The sequence below is a fragment of the Cebus imitator genome, unplaced genomic scaffold (genome assembly GCF_001604975.1).
Source record: "Cebus imitator isolate Cc_AM_T3 unplaced genomic scaffold, Cebus_imitator-1.0 Scaffold0, whole genome shotgun sequence".
In the NCBI taxonomy this organism is placed as follows: domain Eukaryota; kingdom Metazoa; phylum Chordata; class Mammalia; order Primates; family Cebidae; genus Cebus; species Cebus imitator.
The window spans coordinates 10,546,111-10,572,675 of NW_016107315.1; the positions used below are offsets into that span (position 1 = coordinate 10,546,111).

Consider the following 26,565-nt stretch of genomic DNA (forward strand, 5'->3'; position numbering starts at 1 on the left):
CAAATGCAGAATGGTACAGCCACTTTGGAGGACAGTTTGGCAGTTTCTTAGAAAACTAAGCATATTTTTACCATATGATTTAGCAGCCATGCTCCCTGGTATTTACCCAAATGGGGTGGAAACTTATGTCCATACACAAACCTGCAGATGGATGTTTATAGCAGCTTTATTCATGATTGTCGAAACTTGGGAGCAATCAAGATGTCCTTCAGTAGATGACTGGATAAAATTCTGTGGTACATCTATATGAGGGAATATTAATTAGTGTTAAGAAGAAGACATGAGCTATCAAGCCATGAAAAGACATGGAGGGACCTTAAATGCCTGTTGCTGAGTGGAAGAAATCAGTCTGAAAAGGCTATATACTATATGATTCCAAATATGTAACACTTTGGAAAAGGCAAAACTATAGAGATAGTAAAAAGGTCAGTGGCAGCAGGGAGTTGTGGGGGAGGGAAGGAAGGGTGAGATGAATAAGTGAACCACAGGGGATTTTTAGTTGTATGATAATGTAATGGTAGATACGTGACATGATGTATGTCTCAGCTCAGGCTGCTGTAACAGAATATCAGACCAGGTGGTCTAAATGACATTTATTTTTCATACCTCCAGAAGTTGAGAAGTCCAAGATTAAGATGCTGGAAGATTTGATTCTTAGGCCTTCTTGAATCCTCATGTGGTAGACAGAGGAAGCTCTAGTGTCTCTTCCACTACTTATCTGGGCACTATCCCATCATTGGTGCTCTACCCTTACGATCTCTTCTAAAGCTATTTACCTCCCTAGCACCCTGCCTTCTAAAACCATCATGTTGGAGGTTAGCACGTCAACCTGTGAATTTCAGGAGATATAAACATTCAAGCCATAACAATGCATTTGTGAAAACCTGTATAATGAACTCTAATGTAAACTATGGGCCTTGGTTAATAATAATGTATCAGTATTGGCTCATCAATTGTAACAGATGGACAGTACAAATGCTAGATGTTAGTAATAGGGGAAACTGGGAAAATGAGGGGTGTACAGCAACTGTCTACTTTCTGTGTAGTTTTTCTACAAAACTAAAGCTGTTTTTAAAAATAAAATCTCTTCATAAAAAAATAGAACTTCATTAGAATTTCACGTTCTAATATATAGATTAAATTTAAGCCAACACATGAGTTATTTGTACTCATACAGAACTGGAATCAGTGTGCTTGCTTCTGCTTTCTTCCCCTTCCTTCAATCCCTCAACCTTCTCAAATGCTTTTTATTATGAACAGAAAGTTCACAAAAAAGCAAAATGCAAATGCTGTTAAGCATGTGAATAGATGCTCAACATCATTCAGAGTAAGATAGGCAAATGGAAACTAAACTGAAACACCTGTTTTCACCTTATCAGATTGGCAGAAATTCACCAGAGAGATACTACCTTGGTTCCATAAGGCTGTGGAGGACCAGCTGGTCTCATATTCAGCTGCTGATTGTACATGCGTGCTTAATACCATGTATGGAACAATTTGACAGAATCTACTTAAATTATAACTGTGTGTATCCTTTGACCTAGCAGTTCTGTTTTTGGGAATGTATTCCACACATATACTTGCCTATGCACAAAATGAAAAATGTTGGAGGAAATTTATTGCAGCACCCTTACTGATAAAAAGTATTAGAAATAGTGTAAATGTCCATCACTGGTCAGTAAATTATGGGTGCTTTCTAGGTACCAATATGGAAAGATCTCTAATACTAGGAAATACGAAAAAGGAAAATGCTGAATAGTATTTTTGTATGCTCCTTTTATATACAAAATAGAGAAAATATTAATATATTCTGATTGTACATGTGGACAGAAGGAACAGTAGGGCATTGGGAAGATGAGGGCAGGGGTAGGAGTATCACTGTATACCTTATTTCCTAACCATGTGACTGTATTACCTTCAAACTATAGTTCAAAAAGATGTTGTTATATACATTTTTTAACAATAAATTCAGAATAGTTAGGATAAATTGCTTTTGCTGTTGTTAAACCTTAAAAATTATTTTTAAATACCTATGAATATTTATCCTCTCGAGTGTTTTCAGTATGGTAAATTCTGAGTTGTTAAAATTGATTGTTATTGTCATTTTGTAACTGAGAGGGTCTCCCTAGTGAAAACCTGACTTTCTCAAAGAAGTGGTTCAAATTTCTCTTTACTTTTTTTTTTGGGGGGGGGGTACGAAGTCTCACTCTTGTTTCCCAGGCTGGAGTACAATGGTGCGCTCTCAGCTCACCCCACACTCCCCCTCCTGAGTTCAAGTGATTCTCCTACCTCAGCCTCCCGAGTAGCTGGGATCACAGGTGCCCGTCACCACTCCCAGCTAATTTATTGTATTTTTAGTAGAGATGGGGTTTCACTATGTTGGTCAGGCTAGTCTCAAACTCCTGACCTCAGGCGATCCACCCGCCTCAGCCTCCCAAAGTGCTGGGATTATAGGCGTGAGCCACCATGCCCAGCCTCTCCTTACTTTTTTGATAGTAGTATGCCTCAAGCATATCTTAAGAAGATAACAAGTAGTAAACCAGAAACAAGTATTTTCTTCAAGAAAATGTATCAGTGGAGAAAATGTTATCTTTGAAAAAATATGTGTAGTTATAAAAAGTTTTAGCTCTTTTTTTGTTACAAACTCTCTATTCAGTTGTATGAAGTTACTGTCTTTTAGAACAAAGACTTGCCAGATAGCTTTCCTTTCTTCTGTATCCACTGCCTCTATACAACTATTTTTCCCACTTCCCTTGCTCAGACAAAGATGTCAAAGGTTACATTACAAAGCAAAACCTGAGAAGCTTGAGTTATTGCTGATAAGTTCAACAAGGAGTAGATTTGAATGCAATCTGCGAAGTAGAAGGTGGGAAGCATTCCTTCCTGAAACCACATGCTTTGTTAGACCCTAAGGCACAATGAAATGTAGGGTATGAACCCTGGGACCCAGAAGCAGATGCAGTGGAGGTCACAAAGTGATCGCCCACTTTAAGAAGTCTACACACAGAGTTATCTATACGTTTTTCTCTCTGCCAGGCTTCTTGTTTACTCTCATCAGTGTTTGGACAGCTCCTGACAGAACACCGGCAGTTTGGTGTTCTGTAATCCCAGTTCTTTGGAAGGCTGTAGGAAGATTGCTTGAGCTCAGAAGTTCAAGACCAGTCTGGGCAACATGGCAAAACCCTGCCTCTACAAAAAATACAGATATTAGCTAGTGTGGTGGTGCATGCCTGTAGTCCCAGCTACTCTGGAGGCTGAGGTGGGAAGGTCACTTAAACCCGGTAATCAGAGGTTGTAATGAGCTGAGGCCATGCCACTGCACAGCCTGACTGACAGAGTAAGGCTGTGTCTCAAAAATAAAAAATACCAAAAAAACAAAACAAAAAAACCCAGAAAAGATGCATTGCCTTTGTTGTGGGCAATTATATTTCTGATACAAGGAAACATTGTCATAGGTTTGGGAGATATAGGTCATTTTCAAGATATTCACTGTTAATCTTAGAACTGATTTAGAAGATTTTGCTGAGTTTAGATGGTTTCTTTGGAATCCTAGTTTAATTCTTCATTGTTTTACCTGTGATTTTGGGGGAAATGTATATGTAAAGTAAAAGTCTTTTTAAAATAAAGTTTTTAATTTTAAGATAGTTTTAGATTACGGAAAAGTCGACAAGCTAGAACTGATAGTTCCCATATAACCCATAGCTAGTTTCCCCTACTTTTAACATCTAACACTGGTATGGTACACTTGTTATAATTAGTTAACAACTATTAATACGTTATTATTAACTAAAGCCTATACTTCATTCAGATTTCCTTAGTTTTTATCTGATAAGACTCATCTTGTATATTTCCTGCCCCAGTCCTAGACTCAGCCATTTTTCTAAGGACCTGCGGTTCCTTTGTTTTGGAGAATGGTATTAGAAACCAAGATGTGTGTGCATCTCTTAACTTTTAACCTGAATCCCTGTTTTTAAGATGGATTTCTTGCAGGTAACATAGTTGAGCCTTGGTTTTTATTCTAACTCTGACATTGTCTTTGATCAGTATATTTAGGCCACCTGGAGTGTCCTGCACCCTGTCCTCTTCGCCCTCGCTGTGTCAGGTGACAGCAGGAGGTCGATTGTGTGTTCTCTTTGCGCTGTTGTAGAGCCACCCACTTTCCTGTGGCCCCTGCGGTACCACATCTGCCTTATGACTAACAGTTTAGGTTTTACAAGAGTGTATTTCTTCACTGTGACTTAAATTCTTACTTGATACGATTAAAGGACATGAAGTAAATATATAGTAGAATAAAAGCATAGTCTTAAGATATCACTTTGCTTTGTAGGCCTTAGAGAATATTTCTGGGCACATGGTTTTTATGTGTTGCTTGGGTTTTTTTACTTGTCAAGTAATCAAAATAATTGTTGAAAAAACAAAGCAAGCTCCAAATCACACATAAACCCGCTTACAGATTTTATTTCCTTTCACCATCATCAAATCTGCCCTAGAAACTACTTTGTGCATGAAATGTGGCTGAATGAGAGGAAAACAAACTTTAACACATGTAAATTGCTTTAAGGCTGTATAAGATGCCTGCTTTGGTGACACAGGACTTGCCAAAGCCTTGAAAGCCAGCTTTCTCCAGTGACAAACGACAACCCCATCATTCAGTGTCCCTCAACTACTACAAACCTCTTGATTAACAGGTCCCTACAATGGAGATCATATCTTAAGGGAGCAAGCCTGTGAGACATATGATTTAATTTATCTGTAACTCTTTAGATTATTTTCTTGTATTCATTTGGTCTAATTGACATTTCCACCCAAATCCCTTTTCTATTAAGTGATGAAATAGAGAAGGAGCTGAGTGTGGCGGCTCACACCTGTAATCCCAGCACTTTGGGAGGCTGAGGCAGGCGAATCACCTGAGGTCAGGAGTTCAAGATCATCCTGGCCAACATGGTGAAACTCTATCTCTACTAAAAATACAAAAATTAGCTGGGTATGGTAGCGGGCACCTGTAATTCCAGCTGCTCCAGCTGCTTCCAGCTGAGACAGGCGAATCTCTTGAACCTGGGAAGCAGAGCAGTGAGCTGAAATAGCACCATTGTACTCCAGCCTAGGCAACAAGAGCAAAACTCCATCTGAAGAAAGAAAGAGAGAAAGAGAGAAGAGAAAGAGAAGGAAAGGAAAGGAAAATACTTTTCATGCTTTTATACTGATCAGTTACTCTTCCCTCTCATTGTTTTGACCCTCCTAACATTTTCCCTTTACACTTCTTTTAGATTTCAGTTTTCTGTTAATCTTTATTGAGTCTCAGAAACCAATACCACCAAATATTGCACTTTGACATGCTGAACTGAAAAGGGAGCTTCAAGGTCTCTCTGACCTCCCTGATACCATCTCTCCCAAAGCGTAGGATTCTCTAAAGTTCCCTTGTCTACCTAGAGTACAGACCTACCAAAGAAGAAAACAATTAACTGCTGATCACTTTCTTGAGTTCTCATTAACTGAATCCATATCACAGGAAGGAAAACTGAAGTCTGTCAGTAAACCCAAACAGATTTTTGTCATAAATCATTGTCTACTCCCTGGGCCCAATAGAATTTGTCCCTAGGACATTGTATGTTCTTCAAGCCCATTGAATTCTCCCTAGTAATCATGTAATGCTCCTCAATAGAATCCCTCTTCTACCCCTTCCAATAACCTGTTTTGCCAGGGTCCAAGCCCCCATTCTTTTTGTGTGGCCTCAAGATGGTATATAAGCTTCTATACCTCATTGGGGGCTTGGGGGCTTCATTCTGAACACTCCTATTCATACGCATTAAATAAATTGTTACATCTTTTCTCCTGTTAATCTGTTTCTTGTGAGTTTATTTTTCAGCAAACCTTCAGCGGTTTGCTGTACATCTCTTAAGTCCAACATCTTGTTCACTTGACTGATCTTGGGAAGTAGCCCATGCAGACAGCCCAGAGGCTAGGCCTTTTGTGATGTTAGTCATTCCCTGTGTGGATCTTCAGCACACCAGGAATGGAGCTTGGTTGGTGTGGAGCAAGGTGAGCTGGATCATAGACGTAGCCCTGCCCTGAAGATGTCTTCTCAGGGTGTCTACCTGGGCTTAGGGCCTGAAGACACTGCCAGAGAATTCCTTTTAAACTCCGGAGAAGAGTCCTAGTCATTATATTATTGAGAAACAGACAAATTTTGTGATGCTTTCTTATCTTTTAACAAATTCATATGAGTTAATTAACTGATTAAATAGAGTTTAGTCTTTCTATACAATCTATACCAAAGGATGACAAAGTCCCTCCTGCCACCTATTAATAAAGTTGTATTGGCACCCAGCGGCACCCATTTGTGTATATATTCTGCTTTTCATGCTGTAAGGAGTGGCAGAGTTGAGTAATTGTGGCAGAGATTGTGTGCCTGCAAAGCCTAAAATATTTACTCTGTGGTCTTTTAAGAAGTTTGCTGACCCTGCTGTAGATTAAGAATCTTTTGGATTAGAAATTGCATTGAATCTGTAGATTACTTTGGGTGATATACATATTTTAATAATATTAAGAGTTCTAATACAACACATGAATACAGAATCTTTTCATTTATTTGTGTCTTCTTCAATTTCTTGTGGCAATGTTTTATAGTTTCAGTGTGCAAGTTTTTCACCTCGTTGATTATATTTATCACTCAGTATTTTAGTATTTTTATTCTTTTTGATGCTACTGTAAAAATGATTGATTTCTCAATTTTGTCTTCAGATTGTCCATTATTAGTATATAGAAATGTAACTGATTTTTGTGTGTTGATTTTGTATTTTACAATTCTGCTGAGTTCATTTATTAGTTCTGATGTGGTGTGTGTGTGTGTGTGTGTGTGTGTGTGTGTGTGTGTATAGAATTAGGGTTGTGTACATTTAAAATAATGTAATCCATGAAAAAGATAATTTTACTACTTTCCAATTCGGATACCTTTTATTTATTTATTTTCTTAATTGCTTTGGCGAGGACTTCTAGTACTTTCTTGACAAGAAGTGGCAAGAGTAAGCATTCCTTGCCATGTTTCTGATCTTAGAGGGAAAGCTTTCAGTTTTCCATCATTTGGTATGTTAGCTCTGGGCTTTTTCATATATGACCTTTAGTATGTTAAGGTAATTTCTTTCTACTCCTAGTTCGTTGAGTGTTTTTATCATGAAAAGGTATTGAATTTTGTCATATACTTTTTTTGCATCAATAGAAATGATAATGTGGTTTGTCCTTCACCCCGTTAGTATGGTGTATTATGTTAATTGGTTTACATATGTTATTCCATCCTTGTAGTTCAGGAATAAATCCCACTTGGTCATGCTGTGTAATTTTTTAAATGTGGTGTTGAATTTGGTTTGCTAGTATTTTGTTGAGGATTTTGCATCAATATTAGGGATATTGGACTATAGTTTTCTTTTTTTAAATTATGTCTTTGATTTTGTTAGCAGTGATGTTGATGTCATAAAATGAGTTTGGAAGTATTCCCTTTTTGTCAGTATTTTATAAGAATTCGAGTTGTATTGATGGTAATTATTCTTTAAATGTTTGGTAGAATTCACCCATGAGGCTCTCTGGTCCTTTTCTTGTTGGTAGGTTTTTTATTACCAATTCAATCTCCTTACTAGTATAGTTCTGTTCAGACTTTTTTTTCTTCATGATTTGGTTTTGGTAGGTTGCATGTTTCTAGGAATGTATTTATTTCTGTTTATCCAGTTTATTGGTATATAATTGTTAGTAGTCTCTTATAATCTATTTTATTTCTGTGGCATCAGTTGTAATGTTTCTTCTTACATTTCTGATTTTTGGTATATGACTCTTCTTTTTCTTCATTAGTCTAGCTAAGAGTTTGTCAATTTTGTTGATCTTTTCAAAAGACCAATTCTTACTTTTGTTGAATTTTTTTGGCATTGTTTTTCTATCCTCTATTGTATTTATTTTTGCTCTCATCTTTATTGTTTCCTTTCTTCTGCTAACTTTGGGTTTAGTTTGTTCAAATTGGAGTTTCTTGAGGTTAAAGTCAAATTATTGACTTGAGATTTTTCTTTTTTTTATAATGTAGTCATTTACCACTATAAACTTCCCTCTTTCTACAGTCTTTGCTATGTCCCATAAGTTTTGTTATATTGTGTTTTTGTTTTTATTTGCTTCAAGATATTTTCTAATTTCCTTTGTAATTTCTTTTTGACTCATTGGTTGTTCAACAGTGTGTTAATTTCCACAATTTGTGAATTTTCCAGTTTCCTTTTGCTTTTGATTCCCAGTTTCATTTCATTTTGGTCAGAAATGATACTTGGCATGATTTCAGTCTTTTTAAATTTGTTAAGGCTTGTTTTGTGGACTAAGGTATGATCTATACCAGAGAATGTTTTATATGCACTTGAGAAGAATGTTTATTCTGTTGTTACTGGGTAGAGTGTTCTGTGTGAGTCTATTAGGTTGAACTGGTCTATGGTGTTAAGTTCTCTGTTTCCTTATTGATCTTATGTTTGATTGTTTTATTCATTATTGATGTGCAGCATTGAAATGTCCTACTATTACTGTATAAATCTTCATTTCTCCCTTCAATTCTGTCAACTTTTGTTTCATATATTTGGGTGCTCTGATGTTAGATGCATATGCAATTATCATTGTTATGTCTTGCTAGTGAATTAACCCTTTTATTTTTACATAATATCCTTGTTTGTCTCTTGCAACAGTTTTTGAATTAAAGTCTGTTTTGTCTGATATAAGTATAGTCATCCCTGCTTTCTTTTTGTTACCATTTTCATGGAGTATTTTTCCTCATTCTTTCACTTTCATTATATGTATGTCTTTACATCTGCATGTAATTGAATCTTGTTGTTGTTGTTTAAAATCCATTCAGCCACTCTGTGTCTTCATCAGAGGGTTTAACCCATTTACACTTAAAGTAATTACTAATAGAGCAGACTTACAATTGCCATTTTGTTCTTTGCTTTCAGTATGTCTTGTAATTATTTTGTTGCACTTTTTCTGCCTTGCTGCCTTCCTTTGTATTTTGTGTTTTTTTTTTTTTTTTATTTGTTTTTTTGAGATTGAGTCTTTCTTGTTTTCAGAGTTTTGAGGGCAGTGGTGGGATCTCGGCTAATTGCAACCTCCACCTCCTTGCTTTGATTCTCATTTTCTTTTTTGTATCTTGTACAGGTATTTTCTTTGTAGTTACCATGGGGGTTAACATAAAATATCTTATAGTTTAAACTGATAAAACTTCAGTGACATACAAAAAAATCGTCTCCTTTACATTTCCCCCCACCACTTTTTATCATCAGTGTCACAAATAATATTATTTCTTTTTTTGAGACAGGGTCTTACTCTGTCACTCAGGCTGGAGTGCAGTGGCACAGTCACAGCTCACTGTAACCACAACCTCCCTGGGCTCAGGTGATCCTCCCCACCCAACCTCACGAGTAGCTTGAACTATAGTCATGGGCCACCATGCCTGGCTAATTTTTGTATTTATTTATAGAGACAGGGTTTCACCATGTTGCCCAGGCTGATCTCAAACTCCTGATGCTCAATGGTTCACCCACCAGGGCCTCTGAGAGTGCTAGAATTATAGGCATGAACCACTGTACCAGGCCACAGATTATATTTTTGGATCCATTAGCATTCTTTTGTAGTTACTTTTATGTTTTTATTTTTTTAAGTGTATACTGAAATTAAAATTTATTTATATATCACTATCGCATTATTAAAGAATTTTTCCTTTGTCTATATATTTGCCTTTACCAGAGAGTTTATTTTTTCTTATGCTTTTGTGTTGCTATCTAGTGTCCTTAAGCCTCAGCTTGAAGGACTGCCTGTAGCATTATGTGTAAAGTAGTTGTAGTAGTGATGAAATCCCTCAGCTTTTGCTTTATCTGAAATGTCTTTATTTCTCTCCTACATTTTTGAAGGCATAATTTTTCCAGGTATAGAATTCTTGGTTGGCAGTTTTTTCTTTCAGCACTTTGAATATATCATCTTGTTCTCTTCTGGCCTGCAATCTTTCTTCTGAGAAATCTGCTGATAATCTGGGAATTCCCTTGTAAATCATGAGTCACTTTTCTCTTGCTGCTTTCAAGATACTCCCTTTGTCTTTGATTTTAACAGTTTGATTATAATGTGTCTTGGTGTAGGCCTCTTTGGGGTCATCTTAGTGGGATTCCTTTCAGCTTCTTGAATTTGGATGTGCATTTCCTCAAATTTGGGAAGTTTTCAGCTATTACTTCTTCAAATAAGCTCTTATTTCTTTCTCTCTCTTCTCCTCTAGAACTCTTATAATGCATAACTGGTCCAGCTGATCGTGTCCTATTACACTTTCTTCACTTTTCTTCTATTGTTGTTTTTGCTCCTGTGACTCAATAATTTCCAATGACCTATTTTTGAGTTCGCTGATTCTTTTTTCTGCTTGTTCAAATCTGCTGTTGAACCCCATTTGTGATTTTTTTGTTTTTGAGATGAAGTTTAGCTCTTGTTGCCCAAGCTGGAGTGCAAAGGCACGAGCTTAGCTCATTGCAACCTCTGCCTCCTGGGTTCAGAAGATTCACCTGCCTCAGCCTCCCAGGTAGCTGAGATTACAGGTGACTGCCACCATGCCTGGCTAATTTTTTTTTTTTTTTTGTATTTTTAGTAGAGACAGGGTTTCCCCATGTTGGTCAGACTGGTCTCGACCTCCTGACCTCAGGTGATCCACCCACTTTGGCCTCCCAAAGTGCTGGGATTACAGTTGTGAGCCACTGCACCTGGCTGAATTTTTTTTTTAATACAGATAAGGCCCTGCTGTGTCACCAGGCTGGAGTGTGGTGGTGTGATAATAACTGACTACAGCCTCAAATTCCTGGAGTCAAGCAGTCCTGCAGCTTCAGTCTCCCAAGTAGCTGGAATAGCAGGCATGCGACATCACACCCAGCTAAGTTTTTGATTTTTTTTTTTTTTTTTTTGGTAGAGATGGGGATCTTGCTATGTTACTTGGGCTAGTCTCAAATCCTGGCCTCAAATGATTCTCCACCTTGCCCTCTCAAAGTGCTGGGATTACAACTGTGACCTACCTAACCTAGGTGTGACGTTTTCAATTCAGTTATTCTTCAGCTCCAGAATTTCCACTGGGTTCTTTTTTATAGTTTCTATTTGACTGTTGATATATTCTCTTTCCATTCATGCATTGTTTTCCTCATTTTATTTAGTTGTCTGTGTCCTTTTATAGCTCAGTGAGCTTTTTAAAGACAGTTATTTGAATTCTCTGTCAGGCAATTCACAGATCTTCATTTGTTTTGGGTCAGCTTCTGAAGAATTACTGTGTTTCTTTGACTGGGGCATTTTTTCCTGTGTTTTTCATATGCCCTTTTGTTTTTGCTGGCATTTGGGTGTTTGAAAAACAGCTATCTCTCTGTCATTACAGACTAGTTTTATACAAGAAAGACCTTCACCAATCAGCCCAGTTAGTGAATCAGAGAGTCCAAGTCTTTTCTGGTATTATGTCTTCTCTGGGATTATGCATCTAATTTCCAGATTAGAAAGGCTTGCCAGCATATTTTTCAGGAGATTGTGATTTCTTACTGCTTCTGGTATCTGCTGTACTGCAAGTTCTCTGCTGCTGACAAGCTCTTAATTGTTCTCAGCACCCCTCTAGGCATTTAAAGTATGTCCTTTAAGTTCACATGCCCTCTGATTTAGAAAAGACAGAAACTAGTCCCTCAGGCGGTCCTCTGAAAAGACAGAAAGTTGAATGTATGTGGTCTACAGTCTATGGTCTGCTTTCTCCTTCTCTCCCTAGGTGGCATGAGAAAGGCTCCCCATGGTCCCAGCTTCTCTGATGGCTGTTCTTTAAGGTCTTCACTTTGGTGCAGACTCCCTGGCTCAGTCCTTTCCTTTGTGGGGTCAAATCTGGCATTGGCCCTTCTCTGGGGCTCCTTTGGGAGCTGCGCTTTTCACTTCATTGTCCCTATTCTCAAAAGTTCTGGCAACTTCTCTTGTTTTCCAGTGTTGTTCCTTACAGAATATATCTTTCTGTCATTACAGGGGAACCCTTGAGAAGTAGAAGTAGATGTACATGCTTGGTCTACCATCTTAAAATGAAAATCCTTGAGGTGGTTTTCTTAGAAGCCTCATTCCATAACACTTTTTTTTTTTTTTTTTAATCTCTGGTCCATTAATCAATTGTATTAATTTGTATTCGGCATGTAGTTTATCTAGTGTTGTACTGGAGTGAGCATAGAAAGTCAACACCAAGACAAAAGTATGCCATAATCAGCAGAGGATACCTTTTTCAGGACATTCCTTTTGTTCTGTTGTGGCTGGGATCTGGATGGAAAGAGGTAACTGTGCATACATACCATTGTAGGAATCAGAACTGCTTTCCAGATTCTAAGAATTCAACACAAATTTGCATTTTCTGTTCAGTAGAGACAGGGTTGGGGACATATTCCTACAAAACACAGTTACTACTATGGATTATATCACAAGTTTTCTAGTTTTTGCAAAATAGTTCTGTTAACTCTCTGTGCAGCTGGCATGAGAGTCCCAGGGTTTGATAAACCTGCAGTGACCAAAGGTGAGCAGTGTGCTGATAGCAGAGTAGGCAGTACTTTACCACTGCACTGGAGAACATTTAGCTTCTGAGTGCTAATTTTCTCTGGTCCTGTTCTTTTTTTCCCCTTTCCCAACTCAGACACCCTGTAATCATATTGTTGTGGGGAGCTAATTTTTTTGTACTTACTCGTTTTAAAATTATGCCTATCTCCTCACTCTGCTCACCACCCCCCTCACTGTTTTTCTCCTTTACTTTGTTTAGGATATAATTTTGTGAGTTTTACTGTAAAAGAAGATTGTTGATGAAGAATCACAATTCTGGTGCATAAAATGTCTTCTTTTTTTCAGTGATGGGCTTCTTCCACCCCGCTGTTCATTTTAAGTGTTTTTCTTCAAATATGAATAGATTCCTATTTTATCTTGTTTTCTTTTATTTAAACAAGTAAAAATGACTAAAATGCTTTTTACAGTTTTTTTTTTTTTATTCTCAGATTAGTTAGCATAAATCAGTTCCCAGCCTTGAAACAGAGTGGCTGTATGGAAAATATAAATAATATTCAAAAAATTGATCTTTTGAAACACAAGGCTATAAATGTTATTTAGGTTTCCAGGCTACAATGCAAAAGCTTACTTAATTTCTCATGATGCTCAACTTGAATTCTGGATCCTGTGTAAGAGAAACCGCTAAGAAGGTGGGGATAGAGGTGGGAAAGGTCTAATGTATCCTTTGTGACCATAGAGACAATATTGGTTCCTTTCTGCTTCTCTTTACACCTCTTCCTTGAAGCAGGTCCCCTGTTTGAAGCTGATCCTATCTCTGCTGTGTTGTCTTCTCACCTCACTCCCAAGTATTCATTGTTATTTGCCTAGGGGTTAGGGGTAAGGGTGGAGGATAGAGGGAAAGAACTTGCTAGAACCAACTGAAGTAATTAATCAATATCTATGAATGGTTGATGCTCCTTAACCTTCCCACTGATGTTTTCATTTTTAAAAGAAAATGCGTATTAAAGCAAATAAACCTAAAATTTGTGAAATTTCTGGTAGTTTAGCAAAGTGGGAAGAAAATCAGTATGACAGATTAGGGAAGGTTAGGAAGTAGTTGATGAAGGCCTCCATCTGAGCACTCTGGCCCTGCGTGTAAGTGCTTTTCACATGTTTGCAGAATGAATGAATACAAGGTGATGACTTTGCCCAGCTTTTTTTTTTTTTTTTTTTTTTTTTTTTTTTTTTTTTTTTTTTTTTTTTTTTTTTTTTTTTTTTGAGATGGAATCTTGCTCTGTTGCCCAGGCTAGAATGCAGTGGCATGATCTCCGCTCATTATAACCTCTGCCCTCCAAGTTCAAGCAATTCCCCTGCCTCAACCTCTCAAGTAGCTGGGATTACAGGTGCCTGCCACCATACCTGGTTAATTTGTGTATTTTTAGTGGAGATGGGGTTTTCCATGTTGGCCAGGCTGGTCTTGAGCCACTGAGCCAGGCCCACTTTGCCCAGCTTCTTATATTCTTGGACTTCAGTTTAAAAAGCCATATTCTCTAAACTGCAAATTGTCTGGTTTTGTCTCTTTACTGGACAAATGAACAATCAGGACAACGTGACTTTAGGAGCCTGGCAGGGCATATGGAATTCATTTATTAAGTGAAGAATCCCTGGGTCTTTTTTATATATGTTTTTCCCCCATATAAAAGTAATGCATGTCCATTAAAGAGTAAAGATAAAGAGACTGCCTGTAGTGCCATCATCTAAAGAAAACCATTGTGAAGATGCTGTATTTTTAGGAAAATAAACTATAGAGAATTACTCATAAAAACATGTTGCTGTGCAAGTGTTTAAAATGGCATTCTGTTTTGATTAATGTTGTCTAGTCAATACCAACTTTTTTCAATTTGTGAGAATTTTGTGAACATTTCACATGGAAACTACAGCAGCAAAATCTGGGCAACCTTGCTCTGTTAATAGCCAGTCCTGGTTCTCAAAGGAGAGTTAACACACTTTCCAGATGCCTTACATCCAAGGGAAGCATATCCTTCCTCAGCAGGATGTTTTGTATTTTTAATTCCTGCCAAGACTCTGAGGAAGAGGAAATGGGTACAGATTTATTAGGAGAGATGGAAAGGGGCCATGACTTTGTCATGGTAGGGCTCCAGCAACTTAAGGCCATACAGACTGAAATATGTGGAAGATTTCTTTTTATCTACTAATTTGTTTATTCCTTATCTGATATTTCTACTGAAGAGATTGTATTGTATAAAATTATATCTCAGTACTCTAATGGAATGAAATAACTGTACAGTATAGCTTTTCTGAATTATTTATGTATTCTTTTGAGATTATATCCAGGTTTTTATTAGTTCAGAATTTCAACATAGGGTATCATCTGGTCTATGCTGTGTTAATCTACTTGTTTCCCTACTCTAGACCTTTAATCAGTATCTTCCAGTGTCATCTTTGGTCATAGCAGTCACATTTACATGAAGGCTGTCTGTCTCCGGTCTATTCTATGTCTCTTGTTAATACCAGGCACCGCTTGGCCTGCCCTGGGGTTCTGCTGATTAAATTATTGCTTGTTCTGGCATCATGCTGATTTCCTTCACTGTTTTCATGCTTCTCCCAGGAGATACCTGCTTGTTATTTATCCTTCATTCCTCCTTTTGAAAGTGTCACAGTAAGAAATTCATTTAATTTTTTTCAACTGTCCTTTTTCTGCCAATAATTCAATGCAACATTTCTTAAAGGCTATTCCATCCCTCTCATTGATTTTCTTAATGCCTTTTAATTCTTTTTAAATTCATAACTTTAATATTTAGTAACTATGCTGTCACCACAGAGGCAGCTTTACCCTTTTGATCACTTAGATTACTATGCGTGTTGATTCTGGATCACAAGATGATCCGGATTTGGAGAAGCCTCAATAGGTTGAGCCTATATATCTGAACAATGGGATCACCAATGGAAGCAATACCATTGGCTTAATTATGCATCTCATATCATTGTGATGTGAGTTTGTGTGGAAGGGAAAAATAATAGCCAGATTTTAAGTTTTCCATATTATAATGTCTGTGGACTTACTGCATATGGAGTCAGCGGCATAAGGTTACAGTCATCGAATTAATCTTTACTGGTTATCACATCATAAAAGAAAATGTACCAAATGCTATTGGGATAAGAGGATTCATGGCACCTTATGTTTAAGATACATGTACATTTCATGTAATTCAAACAAGTGCAGCTCAGGGACAATGGGTAGAAAATGGAGTGGCTACAAATATTATCTACTAAGATCATTGGTAGAAAAGATTTTGTGGAAGACTTCAGAATAAACCATTTTTCTGTTGAACACTGAGAGTACCATTATGATATCGGCTTACAGGAATACCTGATTTTAGGCCAGGTGCAGTGGCTCACGCCTGTAATCCTAGCACTTTAAGAGGTCAAGGTGGGTGGATCACCTGAGGTCAGGAGTTGAAGATCAGCCTGATCAACATGGTAAAACCCCATCTCTACTAAAAAATACAAAAAAAAAAAAAAAATCAGTCAGGTATGATGATGCATGCTTGTAATCCCAGCTGCTCGGGAGGCTGAGGTAGAAGAATCACTTGAACCTGGGAGGCAGAAGTTGCACTGAGCCGAGATTGTGCCACTGTACTCCAGCCTGCGTGACAAAGTGAGACTCGGTCTCAAAGAATAAAGTAAAATCAGTAATTATTGAAGGGACCACATCAGGGTGGACTCAGTATAACTCATGGGCTTGCTTGGTCTTTGATACTTCACAGGCCAATAATTAGAAATTACCCAAGATTAATATAAAGGATCATAGATTGCTTAGATACCAATTTACTTCCTTGCATATATGGTCTGATGCATCACATCAACATGAACTCTTTCTTGTTTTCAGCATGCACTCCTGGCTTTAAAGTTTATACTTGCGTTTGCCATACCTGATAAACCACGGCATATCCAGATGAAACTAGCCAGATTGGAATTTGAGTCTTTGGAGGCACTCAAGCAGCAGGTAAGAGCAGCTGTCCTGAAAATTTATGTATTTCTTTAGCAAATGACAGGAAAAATAATTTAGAAGAATCAGTCTCAGCATTTTTTTTAGCTCTGAAGTTACCAGTTTAAATAAATACAGAGGACTCCAGTTTAGGATGACATAACAAACATCTCAACAATATGAGCCAACAAATAGGTTTAAAGAACTAAACAAACAAAAATATTCAGGAAATGTTAAATGAAAAATAGAGCTAGCATTCAGCAAAATAACAAGACAGACATCTAAGAATTGACCTGTGCAGCTCCCCACAGCTTCCAGTTCTGCCATCTACTAAAACATTAAGTGAGAAGTGAGTGAATAAAATCCTGAATAATAGCTTTCAGAGAGTGAGGCGGAATGAAATCAGGTATGTAGAAGCAGCAACATTGCCCTTAAAGGAGAAACTGTGTCTCAGTGACTTCCACATTCTACCAGAGACTACAAAAAAAAAAAAAAAAAAAAAGCCTTGCTGGAGTTCACCATTTTGGTGATTTTCTGCTTGGGAGAGTGGGAGTAGGTGGAAGATTCTTAGATGCCTGAAGTATCTCTCACTAGTTATCTTCAGTGCTGCATAGGAATTTAAGTGATGAGAGAATCAGTAAGGCATTGCCATCTGAGGGGACAAGTTCTGGGCAGAATCTCCTGGACATGCATACTTTCTTTGGCCTCCAAACTACTTTGCATAGGAATATTTCTTCTTATGTTTGGAGAGTTGGGAGAAAAAAAGGATTGAAGAGGACCCCCTAAGCTGACCCTTTGATCAAAGCATGAGGGCTCCAAGGGTAGTGTGCTGGGCAGGGGAACCCCACATCGAAGCAATACGTGCTCCTGATGAGGCAGGGTGACTCCAGAAGAGGACTTATGATAAGACCATGGAAAAGAGAAAGAACTTGGGCCCACTAGTCATAGCTGTGCTCATGTTTGCCACATAGTAGGTGACAAGACCAAGTTACCTGTGTTCCTAGAGGTTGGACAAGTTCACTTTTGGCATGTGGGCTAGCCAATGTGTTTGTATGGTAAACCGGAACTCAGCATCATGCTCAATAATGAAACTTCAGAACATTCCCAGCAATGGCAGGAAACTTATCATCACCACTGACAGCTAGCATTGTTCTGGAGGTAATAACCAGTGCAATTGTATAAGAGGAAGAGGTAAGTTCAAGTACATGAGGCAAACTTATCATTACTTGAAATTTAAAGGATTAGGTTGGGCACAGTGGCTCACACCTGTATTCCCAGCACTTTGGGAGGCTAAGGTATATGGATTTCTTGAGCCCAGGAATTTAAGACCAGCCTGGGAAACATGGTGAACCCCATCTCTACAAAAAATAAAAAATTAGCTGCACATGGTGGTGCATGCCTGTAGTAACAGCTACTTGGGAGGCTTGGGAGAATTGCTTGAGCCTAGGAGGTTGAGGCTATAAGCCAGGATCACGCCACTGTACTTCAGCCTGGGTGACAGAGTGAGACCCTGTCTTTTTAAAAAAAAAAAAAGACAAATAGAGGATTATATATGTAAAAAATTTATAAATTATTAAAAACAATAGGAAAATTTAGTAAGGAAGCAGGTTACGAAGTTTATCTAAAATCATGTTTCTTTTCACAAGAAATAATCAGAAAATATTTTTGATGAAAAATTCACATTTGCAGAAGAAATCAAAATGTAAACACTTTAGGTGGTAATTTATGGAAGCAATATAGTTAACTAATAGGGTAGATTTTTTAAAATTTTACTGGGATCAAAAGATTCAATTGTGTAAATATACAACACCAATTCAAATATATAAAAATAAACATCTGAGAATAGCAAGGAAAATTCTGATAAAGAAGAAAAATGGGGACTTTCACTGTCAGATATTAAAATATATTCTAAATTGTACAATAATTATAATTAAATATATTTTGAATTAGGGAAAAAATGGAAAAATCAGTGGAATAGAGAGCATTGAGTTCATAAATGGGTCTCAATAAAACTAAGGATTTCGTTTATGGTAAAAGTGATATTTTATGTCAGTGGAAAAAAGATTTGTTACATGGCTTGATGACAAACAGATGTTTGGGAAAATTATTAAATTTTATTTTAAGTCATTCCTTATGAGCCTCCCCACCAACACCAAATTCAAGGCTGAGAGATTTAAATGTAAAAAATATAAACCGTAAGAAGTCTTTTAAAAGCCTGGGTATATCTTTCAGTGGTAAATGCCTTCCCAATCAAGACACAAAACCCAAAAATCATAAAAGAAAATAATGATAAAGTAAAATACATGAAAGATGAAAACTTCTGTATGACAGAAAATAAGCCAATTCAAAAGATAAATTGGACAAACTCAAAACAATTTGCATATATAACAAAAATATCTTTAATTCAAAAAAAGCTTCTACAAATCTATGAAAAAACGATAGCCCAGTAGTGAAAAGATAACATATGAAGAGATGCTCAGCCTCATTCAAAATTAAAGAAATATAAATTTAAACACTAGTGAAATACCACATTTCACATGTTCTATTGTATTATGTCAGGATAGCCTGTCCTTACTGGATTTGGGAAATAGACATTCTTTTATATATAACTGACAGAAGTGTAAATTGGTTCAACCTTTCTCGAATTGCAGTTGAATTTAATTTCAATTACTCTGCAACACAAAACAAATCTCACTAGGGTAATGGTTATATCTGAAAAGTGTACCAAAATTTAGTCATTGAAACATTTTTATTTGCAAAAATCTGGTGATAACTAAATTCCTCAATAGGAGACTGGTTAAATAAATTATTGTAGAGTATGCAATAAAATTCCATGAACCTTCTTTTTTAAAAAAGATCTGTCTGTGCTCGTGCATGCACACACTGCCTACATTTTTGCAACTATTGAAATTATGATCAAACGATTTTAGGCGTCAGTTTAAGAATGTGTGAGAGGGCATAAAGCATCGAAAAACTTTACAAGGTATGCAAGAAAAAAATCTTAATGTACTTAATGTACAGCCTTGTCTCTGGAAGAGTTGGTTAATCAGGTTTCTCCATTGATTACATTTCTGGTGACATTTTGTAGATGGGGGCAGGCAACTGCCTGGCTGGTGCATACACATCTTAACTTTGAGTCAAGGAGAGATCATGCTTCATGTTACTCAGGATTTCATGGTGTATCTATACAGTAAATTTTATGGTCTGTCTATACCATAAAATTCCATTAATCTACTTTTTTAAAAAAAGATCTGCTTTAAAAAAAATCACTGAGGATTTCATGTAACTACTTGTTTGTCTAAAAAGGAAAGAATTTTTATTGATATTGAGAGAATGAAATTATAACTCATTCCTTATGAACCTCCCTCACCACTACCAAATTCAACATATTACTAATATGTCTCATGTTACTAAATACATTTACCTAAAACCCCAAATGCAGGACTGTTATATTTGCCATTGGGGGTGTCATGGATGTGTGTTTACTACGGATATGGCTAAATGACCTCTCACATCATCTTAGCTCTTAGATTCCCATATCTTCAGGTACATTCTACCTGACAATGAGGCAAAGCCTTAATTCCAAATGTATTTATGCTCATCTTCTTTGAGAAATGAAACACTGCACAAAATCCTATCTCATACAAGTTGAATATCCCTTATCCAAAGTGCCTGGGACCAGAAGTGTTTTTGATTTTTGATTTTTTTTTTCAGATTTTTGAATATGTGCACTGTATTTACTGCTAAGCATTCCTAATAGGAAAATCTGAAATCTTAAATGCTCCAATGATCTTTTTCTTTCTTTTTTTTTTTTTCACTCAAAAAATTTTTAATTTTAGTACTCAAAAAGTTTTTGGATTTTTGGAATATTTCAGATTTTTAGATAAGGGATGCTCAACCTGTATTACTTAAAAAGAAGAAAAAATTTAAAAGATTTTCTGTCTCTGAGGTTTTTTTCTTCGCCTGAGGACATAGATGTGATTCTCTGGTTAACATCACCTTGTAAAAAAAGGTGATTTTGGAGGGACAGATGTCTAACAGGACATTAGACATTCAGTATACTTATTGAATGCTTTCCATTCAGTATACTTATTGAATGCTTTCTAACAGGACATTCATAGCTTACCCTGAAGATGATTTTTAAATTTGTCCATGAGCATGTCTCTGATCCATTAAGTGGGCAGACAGCAATGATGAGTATTGTCAGGCTCTCTTAGGGCCTTGCAAACCCAGAAGTGTTCTCCCTCCCTGTCTCCACTATATTTTTTTCTTTTAATTATCAATCTGAGAATAAAAGGTTCAGGGTTGGCTGGGTCCGGTGGCTTACACCTGTAATCCCAGCAGTTTGGGAGGCTGAGGCAGGTGGATCACTTGAGGTCAGGAGTTTGAGATCAGCCCGGCCAACATGGTAAAACTTTGTCTCTACTAAAAATACACATAATTAGCTGGGTGTGGTGGCACATGCCTATAATCCCAGCTACTTGGGAGGCTGAGGCATGAGAATCATTTGAATCTGGGAGGCAGAGGTTACAGTGAGCCGAGATTGCACCACTGTACTCCAGCCTTTTTTTGGAGACAGAGTGTGACTTTTGGAGATTCTGTCTCCAAAAAGAAAAAAAAAATTGTTTCAGGGTAAAAGTTGAGGAGAAGATATTGTATGGAGCAACCGCATCTCAGTCTCTTTCACTGACCCGAGGCTTTGCTACGTGGTTTACACTGCTACATGAGCCACCCAAGTTTCTGCTGCCATCCAGGAGAGACAAACATTTTCATCACATTTCCTGTTTAGTATTATTGCCCAGGAGGTCCTAGAAGGTACAAAAGGTCACCTACTTTGAGCTTTTCAGAAACTCCAAAAATTAACTGGCCATGATGTCAGTTTACTTGCTGAACTAGTGGCATTTCTAAGATGTAGAATATGTTTCTCATTTTTCTTTAATCTGACATTTAACTATCTGCTTTGTGACTATGTATAGCCTCAACTTACTGGGTTCCTCCCATGTAATAAAAGCACAGAGAGCTTCTGTCAGGTACCCAGGTCAGTTTGTGGGCCCAGATCAGAAATTGAGTTATTGAAAACATATTTAGGAATAAATCTCATTAATACCTGGCCTATCCCTGAAGTCTCACTGTTAAGTAACGAGAAAATGATAGTAAACTTAGTAAAAATTATTACTTATGGATAATTATTATGTTTAATTTATATCTGAACTGAATATATACATATTATATATATTTATATAATAAATATATATGTTTAATTTATATACTTTTCAACTCAAGTCTCATTTTATAGGCAAAATATAATTTAGAAATTTAAGTCAACAATTCTTAAGTGGGGTTGTTCATTTTACATGTAAACCTTGTGAAAAACACGTGTTCTTAAACCCTATGCCCTGAAGGTTCTTATTCCCTAAATCAAAGATGGGGCCCAGGGACCTACATTTTTTAAAAACACTCCTGTGTCTCCACCCAACTTTTATCAATCCCCCCCCCCCCCCCCCCCGCAAAGATAGATTCTCAAGTATGACCAGGTGAGTCCCAAGAACAGGCAAGTTTGGGGTCATTCTGTGCCACCTATGGACAAGTCAGGTGGCCTCTTTGCGCCTCAGTTTTTTGTTTCATAAAATGAAAGACTAGATTCCCCGGTCTGTAGGAAGGCCCAAGAAATCTCTTTTTAAACCAGCACATCAAGTAATTCTAATACAGGAGCCCGTTTGGAGACATGCTTTGTGAATTCAGTTATTCCTCTCAGCTTGTGACAGGAGGAAGAGTGGTGGTGGATTGCTGAAATAAATGTGGGAAGGAAATGTACTGAAAACAGATCTTTTTCAGTATCAAATAGGAAGCTATGTGGTGCTTCTAAATATATAGGCAAATTAGACATACTTGAAAGTGAGAGGCAAACTGAGGAAAATAAAATAGTTTACTTTGCAAAGGACATTTTCAAATGATTAGGCTTCATTTGGCTGAAACCTTTGCAAAGAATTTTAAACAGTAAATATCCTAGTGATGCCCTTTTATTTCTCCTCAAATTGATTTATTCATCTCTCAGTCATTTTAAGATCCAATTAAAAATAGAAAGGATTCTAATGCAGGAACCATTTGATAACAACGTGGCCTGGAGCACAAGGACAGCATCCACTTAACCTGCTTCTGGGCAGCCAGCCATCCTGGGAACCCAGAGCACACACAGAAGCCAGGGAGCAGGGCTCGCTGCCTAGAGCCTTTGAGAAGGAAAACAGCCTCAGGAATCAGTTAAATGAACAAGAGAAAGGAGTTTAAGAAGACACTACTAATTATAACCCTCAGGGACCTCAAATTAGGTATAGGACCCTTAACTAGACAGGCCAACTGGGCCAGGCCTTATCAAATGTTGTCTTTGTTTTTTAGAGTTAAGTGTATTTAAATTAAGTTATGTTAATGGAAAAATAAAACTCTGTAAGATATTTAAAGAGGTTTATTCTAAGCCAATATGAGTTGGCTCCAGGGAACAGCCTTGAGGTCCTGAGAAAGTGCCCAAGACGGTCAGGTTACAGTTTGGCTTTATTATACATTTTTAGGGAGACAAAAGTTACAGATAAAGACATAAATCAATACATGCGAGGTATACATTGGTGTGATGTGAAAAGATATGGGGGCACGGGAGGGCTGGGCTTACAGGTCATAGGTAGATTCAGATTGGCAATTGGTTGAAAGAGTCAAGCTTTGTCTAAAGACTTGGAGGCCGTAGAAGGAAAAGACTGAGTTAAGATAAGGGGGGTTATGGAAGCCAAGGACTTGTTGGATAGATGGTAGCAGCCTTCAGAGGGAATAGATGGTAAATGTCTCTTCAGACCTTAAGAGGTATCAGGCTTTTGGTTCATTTCTTCAAGATCCAGGAAAGGAATGGCCCTGGGTATTCTCTACAGATGCAGATTTTCTCCACCAAAGATAGCTTGGCAGAACCATTTCAAAATGTCAAAGAAATACATCGTGGGGTAAAATATTTGATTTCCTTTGGGCTCTGCTATTTGTCATGTGATGCTGTACCATAGTCAGGTTGCAATTTGATATCTTGTTGCTACCAAGAGTCTGTTTTGACAGTCTAATGATCTCTATTTTAATGTGAATACTGGTGGTCATTTGTACCTAAACTCCAAGGAGGATGTATAATGAGGCCTGTCAGACCTCCCTGTCATGGCTGAGAATTCAGCTTTCCAGGTTTCTCTGAGGTCCCCTTGGCCCAGGGGAGGGGGTCCATTCTGTTAGTTGGGGGGGCTTAGGATTTTATTTTTGGTTTATATTTAAGTATTCATCGTTAAATTAGGTTAAGTTTTAACCTAATTTAATAGTTTTTTTTCAACATTTCCTAAGAACTTCTGAACTTCTTCCCCGCCCCCCCCATTTGTGCTTTCAAGTTAAGGTAAATATAGGCCAGGCGCAGTGGCTCGCATCTGTAATCCTAGCACTTTAGGAGACCAAGGCAGATGGATGACTTGAGACCAGCCTGGGCAACATGGTAAGACCTCATCTCTATTAAAAAAAAAAAAAAAAAAGTTACAGTAAATATATAAGCATTTTTAATGAAAACTGTAAAATTTCACAGCCTAGAATTAAGGTGCTAAAGTATTTGACTGTTGAACAGGTAATTGCATATTAATCTGCCAACATCTAATTCCGAATGAAATTGTTGAATCCAAATAAAGAATTGGCCTCTAACAAAGCCAATAGCCAGTAGTTGCCAGACCCATAGTCCTTGGGAAGGGATGGTTCACTTCCCAGGGCCCCAAGTCTGGTCTAGGCCCAGTAAAAAGTACCAAAGATTATGATACATCTATCACCGGGGTGGCCTGTCTGAGCCTGCCTCTCCCTTTCTTCTTGTATTGGAAGGTTTGTCTTCCAGCCCTGTAACCACCCAAAGGGTTCATTTCACCCACTGCCCAGATAGAGTCAATTTATCAAAACAGGGAATTGAAATAGAGAGCTAATTTAATTCATGCAGAGCAGGCTGAACATGAGAGCAGAGTTTTATTGTTGCTCAATTCAGTCTCCCCCAAAATTCAGACTAGAGTTTTTCAAGGATAGTTTGGCGGTGGGGGACCAGGAAGTGGGGAGTGCTGATTGATTGGATCAGAGATAAAATCACAGCTAGTCAAAGCTATCTTCTTCAGCTGAGTCAGTTCCTGGGTGAGGGCCACAGGACTGGTTGGTGAATCTGGTGGAGCCATCAATCCTCAGAAACAGCAAAAACCAGAAAAGACACCTTAAAAGACCAATCTTCGATTCTACATATCATCTGCAGGAGTAATTGGGGAAGTTGCAAGTCTTGTGCCTAATTTGTTAGTTTTAGGAAGTTGGTCTGGCTCCCAGGCAAGAAGGGAGTTTGTTTCAGGAAACGACTGTTATCATCTTTGTTTCAAAGTGAAACTATAAAGTAAGTTTCTCCCAAAGTTAGTTTGGCCTATGCCTAGGAATGAGCAAGGGCAGCTAGCTTAGAGGTTGGAAGCAAAATGGAGTTGGTTGCATCAGATTCCTTTCACTGTCATGACTTTCTCACTGTTACAATTTTTACAAAAGCGGTTTGAACCCTGTGTAGCTGCAGAGCAAGTGACTTGACTTTCCTGTGTTAGAGTCAACAGTCAAATGGTACAAAGTCAGAATGAGGCTGGAATGAGACAGTGTGAATAAGACCCATTATGGAGTACTGTGGTGGGGGAATGAGGATGACGAGGGAAAAGGAGAACCACCTCATGCAGCTGCTGGGTAAACCCAGCAAGGAATTCTGGGATAAAATGGTACCATAACAGATTTGCCTGGAGAGTCAGAATTCTACCTTTGCGGCAATCCCACCTATTTTCATGACCTCACACACAGCTGGGCTGTAATAACAATGAGGTAGTAACAGCTGGCATGCGGTATGTGAGAACATGAGCCAGGCACTGTTCTAAACCTTCTGCCTGTGCCAGTGTCTGTTCAGAACAGTTCTCCAGAGTAGGGTCTGTTGGCCATTTGCAGGTAATTTTTCACACAGTAAATTTCTCTCCAATTGATAAAATGATAACCTCCTTTACAGATGATTAATGCATGAATAAATACTGAATCCTGTCCACCTTTTGGGTGTAGCAAGATTCCCAAGCACCCCTTCTACTTTGTAAGTGTGACTACCAGTATACCTGCCCTCTGCAGTCAGCTTCACAGACCCCACCTCCTGGAGAAAGCCTTCCTCTCATTGTGTGACAGGAGCCTGGTGCCCATTTCTGTTCCTTTGCCCCACTATAGTTGGTTCTGGTTCAGTCTCTCTTATGAGCTGTGACATCCCCAAGGCCCTGGTGATGACTCACTCACTGCTGAGTTCCCTCACCCAGCACAGGGCCTGCTGCCCAATAGACTCTAAATAAATACCCACTTAATCAAACTGAGTTTGTTGACTCGTGCAATTCACAAGCCAATATATTAAATAAATAAGGACAAATGATGTCCTTGGACAAAAAAAGAAGAGTCTTAAAATAGATACTCTGGCAGAAATGGAAACAGGTCATGTGCCTTTCTGGGATCACCGGGGAAGAGAATGCATTCCGAAGAATTATATGTGGGCACTTTAGAAGGACCACATACCTTACCGTGATAAAGCTCAGATCCTTTTTTTCCCCCAAAAAGCTGACTGTGGTTGACATCAGTAACAAGATTAGCTCCCTAAGACTGTAAAATAACCCCAAATTAAGAAAGATAGAATTCTAAAATAGTTTTTACTTTGCACTTGTACTTGTTAGCTAGAAAACTAATTCAGGGGCCGGGCATGGTGGCTCACGCCTGTAATCCCAGCACTTTGGGAGACCAAGGCAAGTGGATCACAAGATCAAGAGATTGAGACCATCCTGGCCAACACAGTGAAACCTCGTCTCCTCTAAAAAATACAAAATTAGCTGGGCATGGTGACTTGCACCTGTAGTCCCAGCTACTCAGGAGGCTGAGGCAGGAGAATTGCTTGAACCCAGGAGGCAGAGATTGCAGTGAGCCAAGATTGCGCCACTGCACTCCAGCCTGGTGCCTGGTGACCG

The 26,565-nt window shown here is 38.0% G+C and overlaps 1 protein-coding gene across 5 annotated transcripts in view; it reads left to right on the top strand.

Annotated features, from left to right (window-relative positions):
• ANO10 (anoctamin 10) overlaps positions 1 to 26,565 on the top strand; it is a 232,043-nt gene that overhangs the window by 158,471 nt on the left and 47,007 nt on the right. For all 5 annotated transcript variants that reach the window (XM_017522513.2, XM_037733452.1, XM_037733389.1 and 2 more), the window contains one exon: positions 16,427 to 16,543. In XM_017522513.2, coding sequence (XP_017378002.1) covers positions 16,427 to 16,543 — 117 coding nt within the window. The remainder of the gene's footprint in view (positions 1 to 16,426; positions 16,544 to 26,565) is intronic.